Raw genomic sequence first — 20,888 nt, 5'->3', positions numbered from 1 at the left:
TAGCTTATTTTACAAATAAGGAACTGAGGAAAACAGAGTTAAGTGAATGGCCCAAGGTCACACAGCTTGTAATTATCAGAGGTCAGATTTGAACTCAGGAAGAGAAGTCTTCATAACAGACCTGACATTGAATGTACTGCTACTTAATAAATCATAGACTTTTCTTAATTTAGGGTCTATCAATTTTTATTAAATTTTATAGATAGATTGATATATTTATACATTTTGACAATTATATCCAATAAAATTAATTTCCCTTGTAATTCTTTTTTAAAATTCCATTGTATTTTATTTTATGCATTTTGAAACATTATTCTATGAAGGGATCCATAGTTTATTTCCAGACTGCGAAGAGGTCCATAACTCACATATATATGCACACACACATACACACACACACACACACACACAGTTAGTAAAGACACCCTTCTCTTTGACCAGGGGCAAGGTACTTCATCTTTCCAAATCTGAAAAATGCTCAAAAAAGGCATATTTTTATCAGCAAGTTGCCATCTGTATTAGAGGAGGAGTTGTAGGACCATAGTCTTAGAATTATAAGGAATCTTGAAGGCAAGCAAATGGAATCTCCTTATTTTCAAAATGAGGAAACTGAGGCACAGAGAGTTTAAGCATCTTGCTCAAGCTTACATAAATATTATCTGACAGAGCTAGAATTGAACTCAAAGAATACTGAGTCTGAAACCAACACTGTACCATTCTGCATTCTGATACATTTGCAATCATACCATTTTGCAATAGTCATAACTTAAAAAATATTTATTATTGTTGAATTGATGATAAAGTAATTTCTGCTATTTTATATTTAACACAGCGGGTCACACAAAAACACAACTTTTTCAGGAAGAGTAAAAGGAAGTAAAGAAAGGGCCATAACCATCATGAAGAAAACTATATAATCAACTGACAACATGTTTCTGTTTTCAGCTAGTCATTTTGGTATCATATAGTCACAGACTGAAAAGTTAGGCTGTCTCTCATATATATATATATATATATATATATATATATAGTGATCTGTATTATGGTTACAAAAATGAAAAAAGAGGAATAGTCTGTTCTGCTCTCAAGAAATTTACAATTTAATAAAGAGATTAACATGAGCAAGATTAATTATGACACAAGTATAATGACTGATATGTGGTGAAGGAAACAGCAAGATTTGAACACATTGGCAGGAGTTTCTTGAGAGCATGGACTATTTTTGTGCTGTATTCCTACAATCAATCTCTAGTAGTGTCCCTAGAACATGATAGTTAATAAATGCTTGTTGACTGAGAAATTTGTGGAGGAAGAAACTATTGTATCAGTGAAGACTTTGTGGAAGAAGTAGCATCTAGATTTGAGGAAAAAGGATTTCAAAAGGAAGATATTTTAGACTTGGGGGGATAGCCTGCTCAAATGTCTTGAGGGAGAAGAGGGAAAAATCATAAATCTAATTTAATTAGAATATAGGATGTTTGAAGGCCACCTGTGTGGCCTGAAGCTGAAAAGTTAATGTTGAATCAAATTATAAATGACAAGAAGAATCAACTGAAAATATTGTTTTTTCCTGGAGGCATGGGTGACCTTTGAGGAATTTTGATTAAGGAAGTTATATATGTAGAAGTGGCAGCATGCGAGAGTAGAAAGTACTTAATTTGTATTCAAAGACCTGCATTCAAATCTCAACATGTTCATTTAACTTAACACCTTAATAACTATGCCAGTAGTATATACACTTTGTCAGGTCCTAATAAATTGGAAAGGGTAGGAACATCAATATAGAATTGTAGAAAGAGACCGGACAGGCCAACTTTTTTTTTTTCCCAGTAGTTAAGGTAACTGAGGCCCAAGGTTTTGAATTCGGCATGAATAGTGTAATTATATTTCTTGTCTGAGTACTAATCAGTCTCAAATTTAGAGAAACTCATCAAGAAATTAATTAAAAGATAATAACTCTCAAAACCACCAATAGAAAATATTAAGTCACAGTATGATTATAAATTATGTTCCAACCCCAATGAAACTGCAGGTCTTGGGAAAGAGTTGAAGGAAATAATTGTCACCCCTCAAAGTCTATATAAGACTTGTTTGGATTAGAAATTCTTATCTGAAAGATAGGGATGAGAGTTCTGCTCTTAAGAATAGGTAAAATCAGAAAGGGAAACTGCTGTCAAGCTTCTGGTAACTGATGTTAAAGGTCTTAAAAAGGCAAGGATTTTGACATATTCAAAGTGACTCCCCTTTTTAATGTTCCTCATTAGAGAGAAAGTACCTCAGTCTATTCTATCTCCAATCATTTGTCATCTCTTTATGTGCTTAATTATACTTTAATTTAACAATCTTATTTGGGACAGCTAGTCCTGGCAAAATTACTTTGTCTCCCCTCTTCCCCAACTACTAATCTCTTTTACAGCTTTTTCTTGGGATACTCTCAAACTGAAGTGACTGAATTCATCTCCGCCCTCCTTTTTCCCACCCCACTCTCCTTGCAGAAATGAAAATTGTTTGCAGCCTTAGTTGATTCCATGTTCTTCCTTTCCACATTGGCAAAGTCTGCCTTGTATTCTGTGTGTGTTCCCCTCATTATCCCAAGATCATGCTTTAACTAAAATCAAATAGATGATTTAAGTATCTAAGTTTAGAATATTTTCTGAGTGTACTCATTGACAGAATTAAAAAAAAATCTTTTCCCCTTTATTACAAATACTTAAAAATTGAATATTAAGGATGTTATTAGATGGATTTTAAACAGGTAGAATGTTTTCCTCGCTCTTCCAGGAATGAAGTATTCTGAAATTTTTACTGCAAATGGTACCAGCCAAAGTGCTTATTTTTCATGGAAAAGGAGGTGCTGCATTGGAATTGTATAGTAAAGTTAGAATTAGATTTTTAAAAAAAACTCTTTATTTATATGGCAAAAACATAAAGAAAGACCTCTGGGCAGTCCAGACCATCAATATTTTATTCTGTTTTATTTAGAAGTTATTGACAGATTTCGTCTTCTGTTCATTTTTTGTATGTCAGATGAAGGTAACCATTTTCATTTTGCTACTTACTTTGTAATTGGATTAAGTAATTTGAATTCAAACATTTATTAAGTGCCTACTTTATGGAAGTATGGGAAAAGAAAAGAAAAATAGTGCTTTCCTATAAAGAGGTTACACACTACAAAATAGAATGCCTGGACTTTCAACAGGCTTATCTAAAAAAGAGAAATGTTACTCTCTAAGAGAAATAGAAACACTGCATTTAGACTTAGTAGACCAGTGTATGAGTCCCATGTTCTCACTAGATGTGTAATCTTAGTTCATCTTTCTTGAGGAACTCATCTCCAAAATGAAATAGTTTGATTGGATCACTAAGCCCCTTCCATTTCTAATGCTATGAAGTAAGATGAAATCCACCTCCTTGCAATTAAATGGGAATAGCTACAAGAGGGTTGGAGAAGCAAAGAAGAATAACACCTTTTGGTTGTTTGAGTTGACCAAAGTTTGATACTGATAATAGGTGCCAATTTTATATTTCTATTCTTTGTAGTTACCTTTTTCAATATAGTGGTCTCTTGAAAAGCAGCAAATTGAGAACATAGTTCTATGTAGTCATCCAGATATTTATCTAATTTTTAGATCTTGAAAAAGAAGTTATGAATAAATATGGCACATCAACATTAAAATAAAAACTCAAAGGTATAGGAGAAGGCAAGGAGAAGTCCTCCCACATACTGGACACAGGACTAAGTATTCTTCCAAATATTGTCTCATTTGATTTAGATTCCATCAAAGTATGTTTTTCTAAACATCAAAGTATGTTTTTCTAAAGCTGTCTTTAAGATTGAGATGTCAAAAAAATTAATTTGAAAACTATTAAGCAAATAAGTGAAATTTGCTTGTGTGTTGGTACCTGAGCTTCTGTAAACAAAATAGTCATTGATTTTCTTTCCTAGGTATTTGTACTGGATTGACTGCTGTGAATATCCTCACATTGGCCGAGTTGGGATGGATGGAACCGATCAGAGTGTTGTCATAGAAACCAAGATTTCTAGACCTATGGCACTCACAATAGATTATGTCAACAGCAGGCTTTATTGGGCTGATGAGAATCACATTGAATTTAGCAACATGGATGGCTCACACAGATACAAAGGTTGGTGTAATCGCTCCAAGAATTTACTGTTCTCCTTGTGTTTACCTCAAAAATGAACAAAATTAATTTTGAAGATATATATTTTTGTTTAATACTATTGCTCTCTTATAAATATGTTTTAAAGTTGTGCTATTCACTTTTGTTTTAATCATATTGATACAATTACAATTAGATATAGCATAGATTAATCTAGCAACCTCATATAATTTATGAATATAAAATAACTATACTACATTTCATTATGTATGTTTTTTCCTTTATTATGAGTTCCTCTGTTGTTTCTATAGTAATTGTGTTTTTTAATTACTAATTTACATTTACATATTCAATCAGTGGATTTAAACTGAAGAAAACATACCTTTAAGAGGATAGCCATTGTTGTAATCTGGTATGAGTTTGCACTTTCCAAATAAGATCCATAATGACTAAATTCTTTATTAATGATAGAGTAGTAAATCTACAATAAATGAAAAACAATATTTTTTTTTCTGTTGTGGTGACCTCCAGGTACGGAATTTTGACATAAAAGTACAAAAAATTCCAAAACCAGTTTAAAATGTACAAAACTGATTCCCTCCACAACATTTTCCCCTTTAATAATTATGAGTAAATACTAAGCATCTACAACCAGAAGTGATATGAGGAATCATTGTGTGAGTGTTGGGAAAAAGTGTAAAGACAACTTAGGAAATGAAAGGCCTATCAGTTAACATATAGAGAAGAGAAAAGGACTTAAACTGAAAGGTTGAAAGATAAAAACCACGAAAGAAAAAGAAACCTTAAAATACTTAAAAGAAAAGAAGAAAAATATTACAGAGTCAGGAGAGCTCCTAAGTTTGAGGTTCAAGCCTGTTTTCTACTTCTTAGAAGTTATATAGGCTTGAGAATTCATCTCTCAGAACTTTACCTTTCTTTATTTTGAGGGAAGCAATTTGTACACAAATAAAAGACATGTACTGTGTTCACAAAGTCATTACAAAGTACTTCAAGGAAAGTCTGCTAACAATTAGCAGGATTAGGGAGTCTCAAAAAAGATGAAATATAGGAAGTAGAATTTTAGTTTAGCTTGAAAGGAACCCAGGGATTCTAAGAATTAGATGTGGAAAGACAGAGCATTCTTCACATTATATATAATTTGTATAAAGCCATGGAGGAAAGAGATGAAATGCCACATAAAAAAACATGGCTAAAGGGAATAACAACTCATTTTGAAATTCAGGGTTTACCAAAAGTTTTAATTCCATATTAAGTAAAAAAAACTTCACTATGACTATTGGTATGTAGAATTCTGCTGTGAAGACCCAACTGAAGATTGTATTTTTCCTTGGGGTTGATAAGGATCCAAGAAAACTTTTTTAAAGGGGCTGGTGACATTATCAGACCTGACCTTTAATAATATCATTTTAGACATTCTATAGAGGATGGATTAAAGAGGATAGATACTGGAGGGAAGGAGTTCATTTCAGAAGATATTATAGTAGTCCCACTGAGAAATGATAAGGTTCTAAAATATGGTGATGGCTATGAATGGAAAAGAGGATGGATTTGAGAGGCATTGTGGAGTTAGAACTGAAAAGACTTGGCAGATGATTGGTCATGAAGTGATAAAGAAGGAACTGTCAATAATGTCTCTGGGATAAAAATAAAATCAACCTAAAAAAATAAATAATGACTCGGATTAGAAATATATATGTGTGACTAGAAGGATAATGGCTCCATGAATAGAAATAGGGAAGTTAGGAAGTCTAATGAGTTTTCAAGAAAGATAATGTTTGAGATTCATATGGAAGATTTTGGTAGAGGTAGCTATCAAATATTTAGTGATGAAAGTCTAGACCTTAGCAAAGAAATGATGGTCAGGCAGTAAAGCTGGGAACTGCCTACAAGGAGATCAATAATAGATCTCAAAGAAACTGATAAGAAACTTTAATAAAATTAGAGGGCCCAAGTTAAATGTGTAGAGCATATCCACACACAGGGGGAAAGGGATTAATATTAATCTTGAAAAGAAAAGAATTGAGTTAATGCAGAGATGTTGAGATGGATGATGATGGTATATGTATGTTACTGAATGATAAATGATAAATATTCACACAACCTTAATTATGCTGGTTCATTGGAATAGAATCATTATAATCTCTCTGAACTAACCATGTTGTTCATAAGCAGTTATTTTAATCCTAATTTAGGACTGGATGAGATGACCTCTAAAATTATATTTAATTATAATATCCTCAGTTCACTTATAGGTAGCTCAAAATATCTGTTAAGTCATAATATAAACTATATCTCTGAGGAGTTTATTCACATGCAACAGTACCATGAGTGTCCTTAGGTTATATTCAATCAATACATTGACATATATGTCCACAAACATATATGTGTATATATTCAATGATAGTATCATGAATAGACAGAATGTATGATAACATATACAGTGTAATTTAGGGAGGGACAGGCTCGTATTTAAAAATATTTTTTACTTATCCATCACACACCTGAAAATGTTAAAGTAGAAGTTCATTTATTTAGGTGACCATTTCTAAGCATCTGGTCTCAGAATATAGATGTATCACATAAGGATGACATATTAAGATATCTTTGTTCTCAGGAGGAATCCATTATTAGATTTCTACATTGTGAATTTGCCATTGCACTGGAGGTTTTGACATGACTATATCAGAAGCTCTTTGTAAGCCTTAAAGTTCGATAGATACAGGAGCCTTTATGCGGAAGAGGAGTTTAGAAAGGGGAAAGGGAGCATTTTGAAATAGACCACAATTCCTGTGGGAGAACTGGGCTCTGTGGAAAGTTGAAGATTCAGACCTAGAGTATGCAAGGAGCAAACTGAAGATATTGAGTCCCTGATCAAGGGAACAGGGGAAAAATTTGACCAATTTTACAATTTTAATTAAAGCCAGTCCTACCTATTAATGTTTATCCCTATGCATCTCTCTGTTTCTCTCTTTTATACAAGATACCCTTTAAATATCTAAGCACTGTGGCAATGTACACGATAATATAATATGGTTATACAAGCAACAGCATTCCAATTATGGAGATAAAGATACTCATTAGTATGCAATTTGAGAGTGAGGATTATTTTTTAAAAGATCACGCTAAGATTTTAATTACACTAAAAGTAATGTTGACTAATTGAAATGGTACTTAGCATTCAGTACTTTTATCTACAAAAAATCAATAGCAGAATGTTCTACAACATTCTTATATGATTTAATTAAAAGTTATATTATTTCCATTGGTATTTTTTTTTCTTATTCTTTTATGGACCCTGCTTGATCCAGCATCTGTAGTAAAACACAAGGTTGTTAGGAACATAACAATAAAAATTTTAAATCATGGAATATTGTGTAGCCTTTTAAATGTGTATGATTAATTTCGAGGCTGATTTTTTCCTAAGTGAATTTTGAAAGATATTTGAAAGGCAATGTTTCATTAGTCAATAGTGTAGTGACAGATACAACTTAATTAGTAATCAAATCCTTCCAATTCTTTCAATTAAGTTGCAACTAGATCATTGCTGATGTGACCTATTACTTTGAGCACTTGTGGCCATGTCACTAAGGGGGTTTTGTTATTGTTATTTCTGTGTTTTGTTTTGCTTTTGTTTGGGGGAAGAAGTTGATCCAAATTTGACATTTCATCAGTGTGGTGAGTTAGTGAGAAGACTCCCACCAACAATGAAGATCATCATCTTTTCTTCATCTCATAGTCTTTTGAGTATTTCCTCAGGCACCAAAAATTGAGGTGACTTGAATATGTGTCACACTTGAACCCAGGTCTTGTAACTCTAAATCTAGTTCTCTATTTATTGTTGCCTCCAACATCTAAGTTTGAGAACAGGTGAGGTTACAAAATAAAAACTACACTAAGCTTCTTCAGAATGGCACAGCCCAAAAAAAGCAAATGGCTTCTGTGATAAAATGTTCAAAACCTGGGTAGATACCAGGGTTGCCATTTCAGCTAAATTTTTCTTTCTATCTCTGAAATGCATTTTTTAAGACTTGATTCAGTAGTGACCCCTTCTGATTTTTAGTCATCTCTTCTGTTAATATGAATTCACAGAGAACAACTCTCAAGAGCATATAGGCCTTGTTCTCTATTAGTCTGATTCTTAAAAACAGATACATGAACTTGTTTTTTGGGTATTTTCAATGATTCAATCAATCAATAAGAGTTTATTAAATGTCTATTGTGTACCGAATGCTAGAGATACACTATAGAAAAATTTTTAAAAATTGTACTAGCAAGGAACCTACATTCTAATGGAGGAAATACCACACATAGCTATAGAGGTGTGTATGGTATAAGCATAAAGAAAATAAATACAAAAAAGTACAAAATAGTTAACTATAAGGCAGTTTGGGAAGGAGGGCACTAGTACTAGTTACATTAGGAAATGCTTCATGTTGAATGTGGAAAGAGTAATGTCTTAAAGGAAGAGAAGGATGATATTTAGGGAGTATATTCCAGACCTGCATGACAGCAAATACAAAAGCATGGAGATGGAGGATGGAATATAAGTGAGGAAAAAAGAAAAATATCATTTAGGCTTAAATGTAGAGTGCAGAGGAGGGGAGTATATAGTTATGGATAATACTGAGAAAGTTAAATGAGTTTATATGCTGGGAGCAGTAGGAAGACACTAGAGTTTGTTGGGTAAGGGAGTGAGTGACATGGTCATATTTACATTCATAGAAAATCACTTTGGCTGCGGAGCATTGGATGGATAGGAATAGGAGAGACTTGAGGCAGAGAGACCTTTAGAAGACTGTGACAGAAATCCAGATTTGGGTTACTAAATATACTGAGAAGTACTTTGGCATATGAATACTTCTGTGTCTGAGATGTTATTGATGTTAGTACTGAAGATAACAGTGCACATCTCAAACCATCCACAACTCTTTCTTTTCTACTCTACCATTCTTTTCCTTGTCTTCCTACAAATTGTCCAGAGGGGAGGTGTCTACCCAACATACTGGTATATATGTGTTTGTGTGCATGCACACATATGTACATGTGTATATAGATATAGATATAGATATGCATAGAGATATTGCATAGATTCTAATAGACAATGCATGCTATCCATTGCTTATAGCTTCTTCATAATTCATCACCAATGGTAGGCTGTGCACTCATAGATCAAACATGTGGATCATCCACCCAACTACAGCACACTCTGGATAATAAAACTCCTTCATCCACACATGGTGGTAGTGATATTTTTCCCTAGGTGGATAGCAGAATGTGTGATTTAGGGAGGATCACAGAAGGCATTAAAATAGCCACTGGAAAAGTAGCAAAGTAATACAAGTCTGAAGGTTTCTATATAAACCTTGCAGAGAAGTGTTTTTATTTTTTTAAGTTGTTCCTATCTTGCCTGATTTTTCTCAAACTTATTTAGTCATTTGGCCTTGTTCTGCCTAGATGGAATGTTAGATCAATTTGTAGTTATATAATTTATGTAATGTCTATTTACAAAAGCTATTATTACCTCATCCCCTTAAAAAAAACTATTTCTCAACCATATTGCTAGGGGTGGGTACCCCAGACCTGTGTCAGATGTTACTTTACTCTTGTGTCTTCAAAGAATGTTTTTATAATCACCTCTTTTATCTTGTATATGGAGTAATCGATTGAGACCTAGGGAAATCCTGGAGTCAGGTTCTAGTTCTGATACATATTGTTTGTGTGGGCCTAGGCAAGACACTTAATTTTCGTTTGCTTCCATCTTCTCAGCCATCAATTGAGGATAATAATATCATTTACCTCTCAGAGTTGTAAGGATGGAAAGAGATAAAATTTTTATAGCTTTTGGCATAGTATCCTGCACATAGCAAGTGCTATATGAATCTCTTCCTCAATCAATTGTCTAGGCCACTCTCTAAGAATATAATATTTTAAGAAGATTCCAACTTTCATCCTTCAGAGAGAATTTCCTCATCTGGAAGTAATTCATATCTATGAAATTACTGAATGTTATCCTTTATCTAAGAATTTCTTGTCATATCTTTTTCCTTCCTCCTAGAGAGAGAACCTTCCTTTTCCTCTCCCTCTCTAGCTTCCAAATTGTGAAGTTCTCTATTGATGTCTAGCAATTGCCTCCTGGGCCTCCTACACTTTGAATACTATATTCTCCTAGGATCATATGGTCTAGAATACAAATTTTGCCTTCAGGGAGTTCTGTAGAACCATGCTTTCTCTGAATATGGGTCCTTTTCCAGACCAAACCTTGTTACTGTTGAAAATTGACCCCTAGGTCTTCCCTCTAGTTTCCTATTTCCAGGACTTCCTAATCTGTTTGATGTCAGAGCTGAGATAGCAAAGCAAGCCTTAGGGACAATAACTATTTCACACATATTATTTTCGCCAACCTCCACTCACCCCATTACTAAGGAAGGTGAACACTCCAAAAGCAGGGAGTGATTGATTTCCCCCTTCTTTGTGTTGTCAGCACTTAGGACCGAACTTAGCAAAAAGGAGGCATTTTTTTTCTAAATTCCAATTTATTGTGTAACTATATTTACAATAAGATTTTTTTAATCCTTAAAGCAAATAGTAAACAATATATTGTCACATTGGTAATAGTTTTTTTTTTAATTAGAAATATTATGAGGGTAGATAGTAGAAGTCATTATCTCCAATTTATAGAAGTACAAATTAAGAGTCAAAGTGGCTTTTATGATGATTTCATTATATCATAGAACTGGAATCTGAAAGGGACCTGAGAATGGAATTACTTTTTGTTTAAAGATCTGTAGGGAAGGGGAAGGCACTTACCTCCCAAAGTCAAACCATTCATTATACTTCTCTTCATCTCAGCATTTCAGTGATGTTTTTATATTGAGCTGAATCTGCCTCTGAAATGTACATTTCTGGGGCCATGTAGAGAATGTTTAAATCTTTTTTTTATTGAATAACCTTCAAACTATTTGATGACTGCAATTATTTCCTTCAAGTCTCCTCTCAATTTTCCCCATCACTAAAGGCAAAGGGCAGCATAGCAACTCTGAATATGGTCACCAGAATCTAAGGGCAATGCCCTAAAACTTCTTGTTTATCTTCTCTGTATATTTTTGGATAAAGGTTTGCAATATATTTTTATCATAAATCTTGATTTTTTCCAGATTATGCAAAAAAAAATTTAAATATGCATTTTCTGATGTTTTACAGTCCATGTTTTTTTCTCTCCCTTTCATCCATTTCCTCTCCCCAAAAAGGCAATTAATAGGATATAGGTTGTACATATATTATTATATAAGGCATATTTCCAACTTGGTCTTGTTGTCAAACAAGACACATATTGTTTTTACTATGGAAAAATTCAAGAAGGAAATAAAACAAAGAATGGTGCCTTTCAATATGTATCTGAAGTCAGTCTATTCCTTTTATGGTGGTGAATATCCTTTTTTTTTTGTCATAATTTCCTTGGAGTTGTCTTAGATACTTGCCTCGTTGACAATAGTTAAGTCATTCACAGTTGACTTTCATACTTATTATTATTGTGTACTTATTCTGCCTGCTTCAAATTGCATCAATTCATATGAGTCTTTCCAGGTACTTTGTGCTATCTTGTTTCTTATTTCTTATGTTACAAAAGTATTCTATTATAAGCATATACCACAACTTGTTTAACTATTCCACAACTGATGTTTCCATTTCTTTGCCACCATAAGTTGGCTATATCTTAACTTCTACATTAACAGATTATAGGGAAGAGGATTTATTTGGTGATACTTGGCCTATGCATTCTAAGATTCCCAATCCCAAATGAAGCACAACCCAGTGTTCTCATATTTATGAAACTGAAAGTGAATCTATTCATTTGCAATGGTAACATTCACTGATCTTTCTGGTCTCTCCAGTAAGGAATGGGACTAGCAGTTAGACACACTCAGCTGAGATTCTATTTTCATTTTCATTTTTTAAAAATGGGTGAATTCAAACAAAATCTGTCTGTTCAATACAATAGGATTGCTTAATTTGTCTTAAAAACTGATTTGATCCACTGCTAGCATACCCCCAAAGTGAATATAGATATCTTCTTAAAAATTTTTTCATATACTGAGATGATTAATAATAGTAGACTACTTATTCTTCAGAACTATGGTCTCAGAGACTGGAGAAGGGAGAGAATTGAATTACTAACATCTTCTTGGACCTAAAAGAAAAATATTTTCAAAAATGAATTTTAAAATGTATACATGGCTTTCAAAATTTTACTTTTAATTTTTAGAAGGAATTTAAGGATCAAACCAGAAAACGGACAAGAAAAAGTATTATGGCATAGAGAAACATATGTCTTCCCCAGAAAGAATGATGAAAAAATCATTAAGTACCTTATCAGCTATATGCTAATATGTGAATGCAAGCTAGTAATTACCTTATAGTTACTAAGAAACTATTAATTGTAATCAATTATTTTCCCACCCTGCCTCAGACTCTTGAGAGACAGGAAGGGGAATTTGGAAAGGAGACGAGAACAGAGGTCCCTCCAGTTGCCATCCCTATAGAGAGAAGCCAAAGTCTTCCTTCTTGGGTTGTGGTTAGATTAGTCTTTATAATCAGAAGCAGTTAGCTTATAATTAGATGTGAAGTTGTATTCTGATGATATTAGAATTGAATTTTGGGCTTGCAGTTGAACCAGGTGCGTGACTTTGAGTGAATTACTTACTTACATGGTTATAATGGAAAGAACATTAGATTTGGCCTCAAAAGGCTTAAGCTTAGGGGGCAGCTGGGTAGCTCAGTGGTTGAGAGCCAGGCCTAGAGATGGGAGGTCCTGGGTTCAAATCTGATCTCAGACACTTCCCAGCTGTGTGACCCTGGGCAAGTCACTTAACTTCTATTGCCTAGCCCTTACCACTCTTCTGCCTTGGGGCCAATACACAGTATTGACTCCAAGATGGAAGGTAAGGGTTAAAAAAAAAGGCTTAAGCTTAAGTTCTAGCTCTGCCAAGTTGTATCTTTTTGACCTGTGGCAAGTTGATCTATTTCACAAATAGTAGTTAAAGTACCATTTTTTATTCTCGAAATACTCAGTTCTTTCTATGTGATAGGCTTACTTATAGTCCACAATATATGGACAAGAACAAATTAAGTTGACTAAATAAAGCAGGATAACAAGATGCCATAATTACTTCGAAAGGAAACTTAACCTGTCTAGAGATAGACAGCTGGGGAATAATGTCTACTTAAGTACATAATGATTTAATGATACAGGTAGATGTTATGTTTGCTTGTTCCAATACTGAGTAAATCACAGGCCTCTTTAGTAAGATCTTTAAATCTTATTCAATAATGTCTGCCAAAAGGTTCCTAAAAGTTAAATGTGTGGAGAATGAACAACAAACATAAAGAACTCTTGAAGTGTCTTGGACTTTACTTCCCAAGATTTTAGGATACAATGAAAAGGTTTGCTATATCCTTTCCTTATTAAAATTTCAGCCCTAAAGTGTCACATAAACACCCACTGAAATTTTCTTGGTTTGATTTTTTATAATGAAAAGGAAACTGAATTTGAGAATATTTCATCAATTTAATATTTGGCATCAACTACTACTAACATGGGAAATTTAAATAATCGTTGTTTCACCATATCTTTTATTCATATCATTGTGGTTGCAATGTTGTGGTTATAAAGGAAGTGGTGGGGAATACTGTAAAATGTTCCATAATAATGGAAAATATAGTAAATCAGGAGAGGGAAGGATACATTTGCCACGAGTTTAAATACATTTGTTTGCCACATCAAGTTTTTTCAGTATACTTTTCTTGTACATTACAAAATGGTTTAACCTTGCATAGAATCAATTTGGTCATGCAGATATCTTTAGCCAATCAACTGGAAAGAATATACCCTTGCAACTGGTAATTTTCCTGAACATTAATAGCTAGTTCAGAATTCTAAACCCTAGCTTATCTCTGAACTGTCTTTCATTTTTGTTGACAAGTATTTTTAAATGTCATGTAACATAGTTATGTCCGTGACTTTTCTTCATTTAAGGGATTAATGTTCTTGTAGCTCTGGAACCCAAAGGACTGTGTATAGAAATGTTAACAATGTATTGAAGTTGCACTGCCTGTTTATTGTGTTGAGAAACCATTATATTGAGCCAAGGGCAGTTGGGTGTTTAGATTTATAAATACAAATCTTATCCCATGTGGTGATATCCTAATTAACGTTAAAAAAAAAAGAACCCAAATCTCAGCATGCCACTGGTGAAACAGCATAAAACACTTTTAAATGGTTTTGTTCTGAGGGGAAGAAACACTGAGAAAAAAAAAAGGGGGGGGATTGTTTAGCATTTAGGTATCCTTATAAGTCAATAGCTGCCAGTGGTAGGGTCTTTAGAAAGGCTAAACATTCATTGAGACCCACCAAGAGGATAGGAGATTAGACAACACAGCAAAAATGTATTATGTTTTTTTTTATATTATAGAGATATGATGAACTAAACCATTGTTATAATTTTTCCCTTCTTTCCTTCCCTCCTTTTTCTGTCCTTCACCCTTCCCTCCATCCTGTCTAACTTCCCTCCTTCCTTATTGCCTGCCTTCTTTATTCCTATTTCACTCTCTTATTTATTTATTTTTGACTGTGGTTGTCCACATTCCCATGCAAATAGTAGACTTCATGGGCTATTTTATGCCAACGGTGTTGATGTTCTGTTGTTTACAATATAATAAAAGTTAATGAGAAGAAGCAAAAGACAATTCAGTTACTATAGAAATGTTCCTGAACCAGTAAAATAAATTGAAATTAACTGCCATTTCTGAAGTCTGTTACCTGCAGTTTCAATCATGCCTTACAGTTGTCCCTTGAAAAGAAAATGTTCTATTAAATGATATACATGTTAGAACAGGTTAATATTTGATTTTTCAATGCCTTGTATTCCTGTGAGTTTTTTTTAATGGGAGAATACTAAATTGTTTTATAGTCTGAATTTTATAATGTTTTCTCTAACTGAAAATAGTCAATATTCCAATCTTTTCAAACTTCCAAATGAAAAATATATACAGTTAAAAACTTGTCTCTAGTTAATCATTTAACTACAGGATAAACAATTTTTGTAATTTTTATCTGATTAACTTCCTGCTCCAAAAACTAATTGTTTCCTACAAGAAGCAGTGCAATGTAGTATGGAAAGAATATTGGATTTAGAATTGGAAAACATAGCTGTAGTATTCATTTGCCTTACTACTTCTGAGATCTATCATTCTGGGCAGTTTTTTAATTTCTCCTGGTCTTAGTTTATTAACCAGTATCATGGGTATGAAAATTCTTACATTACCTCTTGGTTTCTGAAGACTCAAAAAACATAATTCATGCAAAAATATTTTATACATGTAAAGTGTACAAATATTTAGGTTATTAATAATTTTAAGGTCTTCAGCTCCCCAAAAGACTAGTTTTATATGAAAATGTATCTGTACTTCAGAACAGTGTTGTAATTTTAACAATCTTTTAATTTTTCTACCAGGTAATCAGGCTTAAAAATATTCATATGTACTAGCAGATAAAATCAAAACAGAAGATAATAATAACAAAAATAAAGTTTTTAATGTTGGAGAAAAGCACTGGTTATTAACAAGTGTACATCATATAATACCATACTACAGTTATTGGCTAGTAATGCCATTATGAAGGTGGCAGTTTATAGGCATACTCTAGATTTTAAGATTTTAAACCTTTAATTTTTATATTCTGTTTCATGAATCCCCTCATTGATCAGCGGGATGCTTTATCCAGTTGTTAAATCTTAGAAGAGAGGCATTTTACTCCTTTTATGAAGGTCATAAAAGAACTGACAAGAAAAGTTGAATTGTAATAAAAAGAATAACTACAGAATACAATGATTACAGATCTGGGAGTGGTGGGAATGATGGAGAATAAGCTGACATAGAGGTTGCAGCATAATTTCAACCCCTAAATATATCTTTAATCTGAGGTTCTCAAGTGCCCTACACCAACAATAATAATGAGATTTTACTATCCAACATAAAATGCATTTTGAAAACTGTTGCATATTAGGGCTTATTATTTTAAATTGTAGAATATTAGTGGGGACAGGTAGCCTTCAAGAAAGCTGTTGTATGAGTTTGCAAACAAAAATTACTCGTGATTATAGTTTAAACACTCATAAATTTTCAATTAAAACCTGTTGTTCATATCATATAGGATCTACTTAAGATGAGCATCTCAGTTATTTCTTGTTACCAAGGTCTCAGAAGTGGACACATTTGTTTGAGAACACAGTGCTTTTCATGAAAAGCTAAGTTCATTTTTTAAAATCCTATCAAAGTAGTGGAAAATTTAGCTGCCAGCAGTGCCATTACCCCTATATTGTGTTTTCTGAATTAACAAATAGATAGGCACAGACAGATAGATAGATAGATAGATAGATAGATAGATAGATAGATAGATAGATTACTAGCACTTTAATCTAAAAGGTACCTACTGCTTTTTTAGTATTAGGTAAAGACTGCATTCTCAGAAGACTTAGGAAATTTTCATGAAAAAGTCATGGATATAACTTGAAATTATATGTTGCAGATAGAGTTCTTTGAGGATTAATGGATGATTAGGAAACAAATTATATAAATATTAACAAGGAAGAAAGAACCAGGGAATTATTCACAGGGAGCTAATCTGTTGTTTTAAGATAACATAAAATTCACTGTGTAAATATTTTCTTCCTGTATTCGCAGGATCTAGTACCATGCATCATAGCTAAAGTGTTTAATAAATATTTTTAATGAAAACCATTTGTATAGAAATTATCCCTCTGGAGTCATTCCTAAAATTTTATCTTTACCTACCAATCTACTCCCCATTATCAATTTCGTTTCTACTCATTTTCTTTTTCTTTCAAAATTAAAAAAATATATATATATTGCCTATTTATTCACTCAGCTACCATTAATCATTCTCCCTCTAAAGCAAGCATTCTTAAACTGGGGTCTACAAATCTGTTTATTTTTTAAAACATTTTGATAACTATTTCAATGTCTTCTTTGTAATTCTATGTATTTTATTTTAATTTAACTTATTTGATTTATTTTATTTTATTTAACCAGACTGCCTAGGGGGTCCATGCTGCAATAAAAAAGTTAGAAGTCTCTGCTCTAATACTTCACTTTAAGTCCTACCTACTCATTTTCTAATCTACTTGCCATTCTTCATATATTAAGTATTTTCCTACTTCTATAATTAATATAAATTATTTCCTGGTTTTTTCTTTACTCATTTCTTTTTTCTTTGGGAGGCTATTTTCTTTTAAAAATGAGCACTCTTTTCCATCTTTCTTTTATTTTCCTCAAGACTGGAGAGATAATAATAATTAGAAACAATGCTTACATAACTGTATTACTACCACTCTCCTAAGAGAGAATCCATTCTTGAGTTAAGAGATATGGCAGAAAGATGTGGCAAGTTTACCATCTCCTCTTACTATAATCATTGCCTCTCTGCCCCTTATTTACTGATATTCAAACACATATATTTCACCAGAACTTTTGACCATAACAGTAAGTTCTTAATTTACATGGTAATCAGTACACATTTATTAAGTACCTATTACATGCCAAACATTTTGCTAATTGCTGGTGATACAAAGAAAGGTAAAAATGAATCCTTACTCTCAAGGAGCCCATAGTTTAATAACAAACAAAACATGCAAACAACTATGTTAAAATAATCTATAAACATGATGAGGTAGAATAATCTCCTAGAGTTATTGTGAAGATAAAATATGATTTGTAAAGGGTTTTTTTGCAAATCTTACAGTCCTGCATAAATGCTAACTGTTATTATGTATAATGTTCTATACTCTTCAAAGTGTTTTTTTTTTCCTCTATGGCATCATAACTCTGTGCAAGTCATTTGAATTCTGTTTTTCTCAATCCCTCAAATGTAAAATGAAATAATAATAGCCCCCAACAATAGGTTGGGGTGAGGATCAAATGATATAACATTTATAAAGGGCTTAGCATAGATATTAGCACATAGTATATACTAGGTGCTTAATAAATGCTTTCTTCTCTCCTTCCTTTCTAGATTTAAGATTCTCTGATTTTCCTCAGTTTCTGTAGCCAATGAAATAAGTCACCTCAAGGCCAATCTTGATGAGTTGTGCTTAGCTAGACTTGTCCTCAGGCGAGAAATGTAGGCATCTTGAACATTTTGCTAGAACAGCTTTCAAGGACCCAGAGTCACCTTCCTATCATTATGAGTTGTCAGGATAGAATTTCAGTGAAGAAAATTATGTTAGCATTCACCAAATACTGGTTAAATGCCTACTGTGTGCAAGGTTTCCTTTATTTTATATGTTTTGATAAAAGTATAATCTATTTATGAAATAAAATATCTTTATTAATTGGAAACACTCTAGTATATATTTGATATTTAATGAAGCAGAATTTCTTTGGCATTTCCAATTATGGTAGGGTAGAAATGAGGTTGAGAATATATTGATAATGTTGCTATGTCCATTCATGTTTTGTTATAGTAAATGTTCTCATCTAAAACAAAGAGTAGTATATTTCCTATTATTCCTTCTGATTTAAATCACTGATCAATCAACTTAAGTGCCTACAATGTGGCAGGCACTGTGCTAGATGTGGTGATACAAACAGAGTGAATTAAATAATTTCTACCTGCAAGGAGCTTTCTTTCTACGATCCCACCAATACATGTATTCAGCTGTTACTGGAACCATGCATAGAACTGAGAGGGAGAAAAAAATTATCATGGAACAGGAATAGCCAACTTATTCCCTTCTCAATTCCCAGTTGTATCTGAAGAGCCAGTACGCAGCATCTCTGTGGAATTTCACAAATATTACATAAAATTTATAACTATATGCAATCTTCAGGACTTAACCCACATCCCTCCTGCTTTATTTTCAGCAAGTGAGGCCAGTGTCCCTATGATGAGGCAATAGAAAAGGTATTCTTAATTCACTCCTGATATTCAGCACCAATCACTGTTTCTAGTTTTTTAGATAGCTTGTCCAATATAGGGATAACGGGGCCGGGCTCAAATATCAATTTTAGTTTAGAACTAAATACACGTTAATTTAAAACAGATTTCTAGTAAACACATCAGAATCCAGGCTCTTAGTAACCTTATTTATATTATAATAATGTAGCCTTAAGAACTCCAACCCACTTACTGCAGATGGAAGAAAATTCTGGAATTTGTTTGCAGAGAAAAGGAAGAAAAAAATGGAAGTAGGTCAGAGTATGGGGGAAAGATGGGGAGAAGAAGCAGCCAGCATGAAGGGACTTCCAGAAAAGTGATGGAGGGTGAACAGGAAAGTTTCTCTTTCTCTTTGAACCAGTCAGTGAGAAATCCTGATGAAAGGCCTAGGAAAGCATTGAAAAGAGTCCTAAAATAAAATAACATAAAAAACGCATTTATTAAATGCTTGCTATGTGCCCAGCCCTGGTTTAAGTTCTCAATTCATCACCACAGGAAATAACTTCCTCACAGAGAATATGAAGGACTTAAGACTCTTTCTCAGGACATGGTAAGACAAACTATGTTAGAAAGAAGAATTGCCTGAATTAATGAATAAAAGTCCTCTTAATTGAAAGGTCTTAATTAGATTTTAGATTCCTATACTCCACAAATTTGAGCTAAAGAAGCTAATTCCAAAAGTCTGGAAAATTAAAGCCCTGACAAGCCAAACCCATGACAAGAGAAGAAGAATTAATATAATATCAGAGCTGTGAAGAAGTAAGGAAGGGAGAAATTCACAGATAGACTATATGTCTTGTTACTGCTACTGACAGTCAGAATTAAACTCTAAAGATTTTCAAAATATACATTGGCCTTTTTTTTTCTTTTATTGTACTCCCCTCCACCCCCGCCCAAAAAAATCCCCATTAAAACATTCAAGAGTTTGCTGTGGAAACTATGGAATAAGGAAAAGAACTTGAAGAGGATGCAAAGAAAATCATTATGATTTACCTACTTCGGGGATTTTAGTAATTAGGGAAGCCCAAAGAGCTAATGGTAGAATCATAAACCCCAAAGACTAGTTGCATAGAAGAAGCTGACTTTCAAGTGAAGAGTTTTTATGAGAATGGAATTCTAAAGGGAGCTGGTAGTTGGTGCCTTACTCACCATACCTCAGTTTCTAGCATCTAACAATCTTATTATCAGTGATTAAAAAAAAAAAAACAGTCATGTACTTTATTAAAAACTATGAAAAAGAACCCAGGTTTTCCCCTTCAATAGAAATTTTCCAATTTTTCCTTCAGAAAGTGAAAGGAAATAATTTTGGAATAAAAACTAAAATCAGTCCACTATTAAGATAAATATTGGAGGAAGAAGGCAGAGTAGGACGTTAGACTACCTCACTCTCCAAATTCCCCCTAAAACAATAAAAAATAACTCCACAGTATCAATGCTAAAAGCAGCAAAAGGGACAGCTGGGTGGCTCTGTGGATTAAGATCTAGGCCTAGAGACAGGAGGTCCTGGATTCAAATCTGCCTCAGATACTTCCTAGCTGTATGACCTTGGGCAAGTCACTTGTCCTCCATTGCCTAGCCTTTATCATTCTTCTGCCTTGGAATTCATACACAGTATTAATTATAAGATGGAAGGTAAGAGTTAAAATAAAATAATAAAATAAAACAAAACAAAGCAAAACAAAACAAAACAAAATAAAATAAAATAAAATAAAGCAAAATAAAAGAAACCAAAAAA

The 20,888-nt window shown here is 33.1% G+C and overlaps 1 protein-coding gene across 7 annotated transcripts in view; it reads left to right on the top strand.

Annotated features, from left to right (window-relative positions):
* The window catches only part of LRP1B (LDL receptor related protein 1B), a 2,480,145-nt gene that overhangs the window by 2,112,425 nt on the left and 346,832 nt on the right, over window positions 1-20,888 (top strand). For all 7 annotated transcript variants that reach the window (XM_007494117.3, XM_056797188.1, XM_056797186.1 and 4 more), the window contains one exon: window positions 3,947-4,146. In XM_007494117.3, coding sequence (XP_007494179.2) covers window positions 3,947-4,146 — 200 coding nt within the window. The remainder of the gene's footprint in view (window positions 1-3,946; window positions 4,147-20,888) is intronic.

The sequence above is a fragment of the Monodelphis domestica genome, chromosome 4 (assembly GCF_027887165.1).
Source record: "Monodelphis domestica isolate mMonDom1 chromosome 4, mMonDom1.pri, whole genome shotgun sequence".
NCBI classification, from domain to species: Eukaryota; Metazoa; Chordata; class Mammalia; order Didelphimorphia; family Didelphidae; genus Monodelphis; species Monodelphis domestica.
Note: the sequence above shows the minus strand (reverse complement) of the source record. Positions and strands in the feature narration are given on the sequence as shown.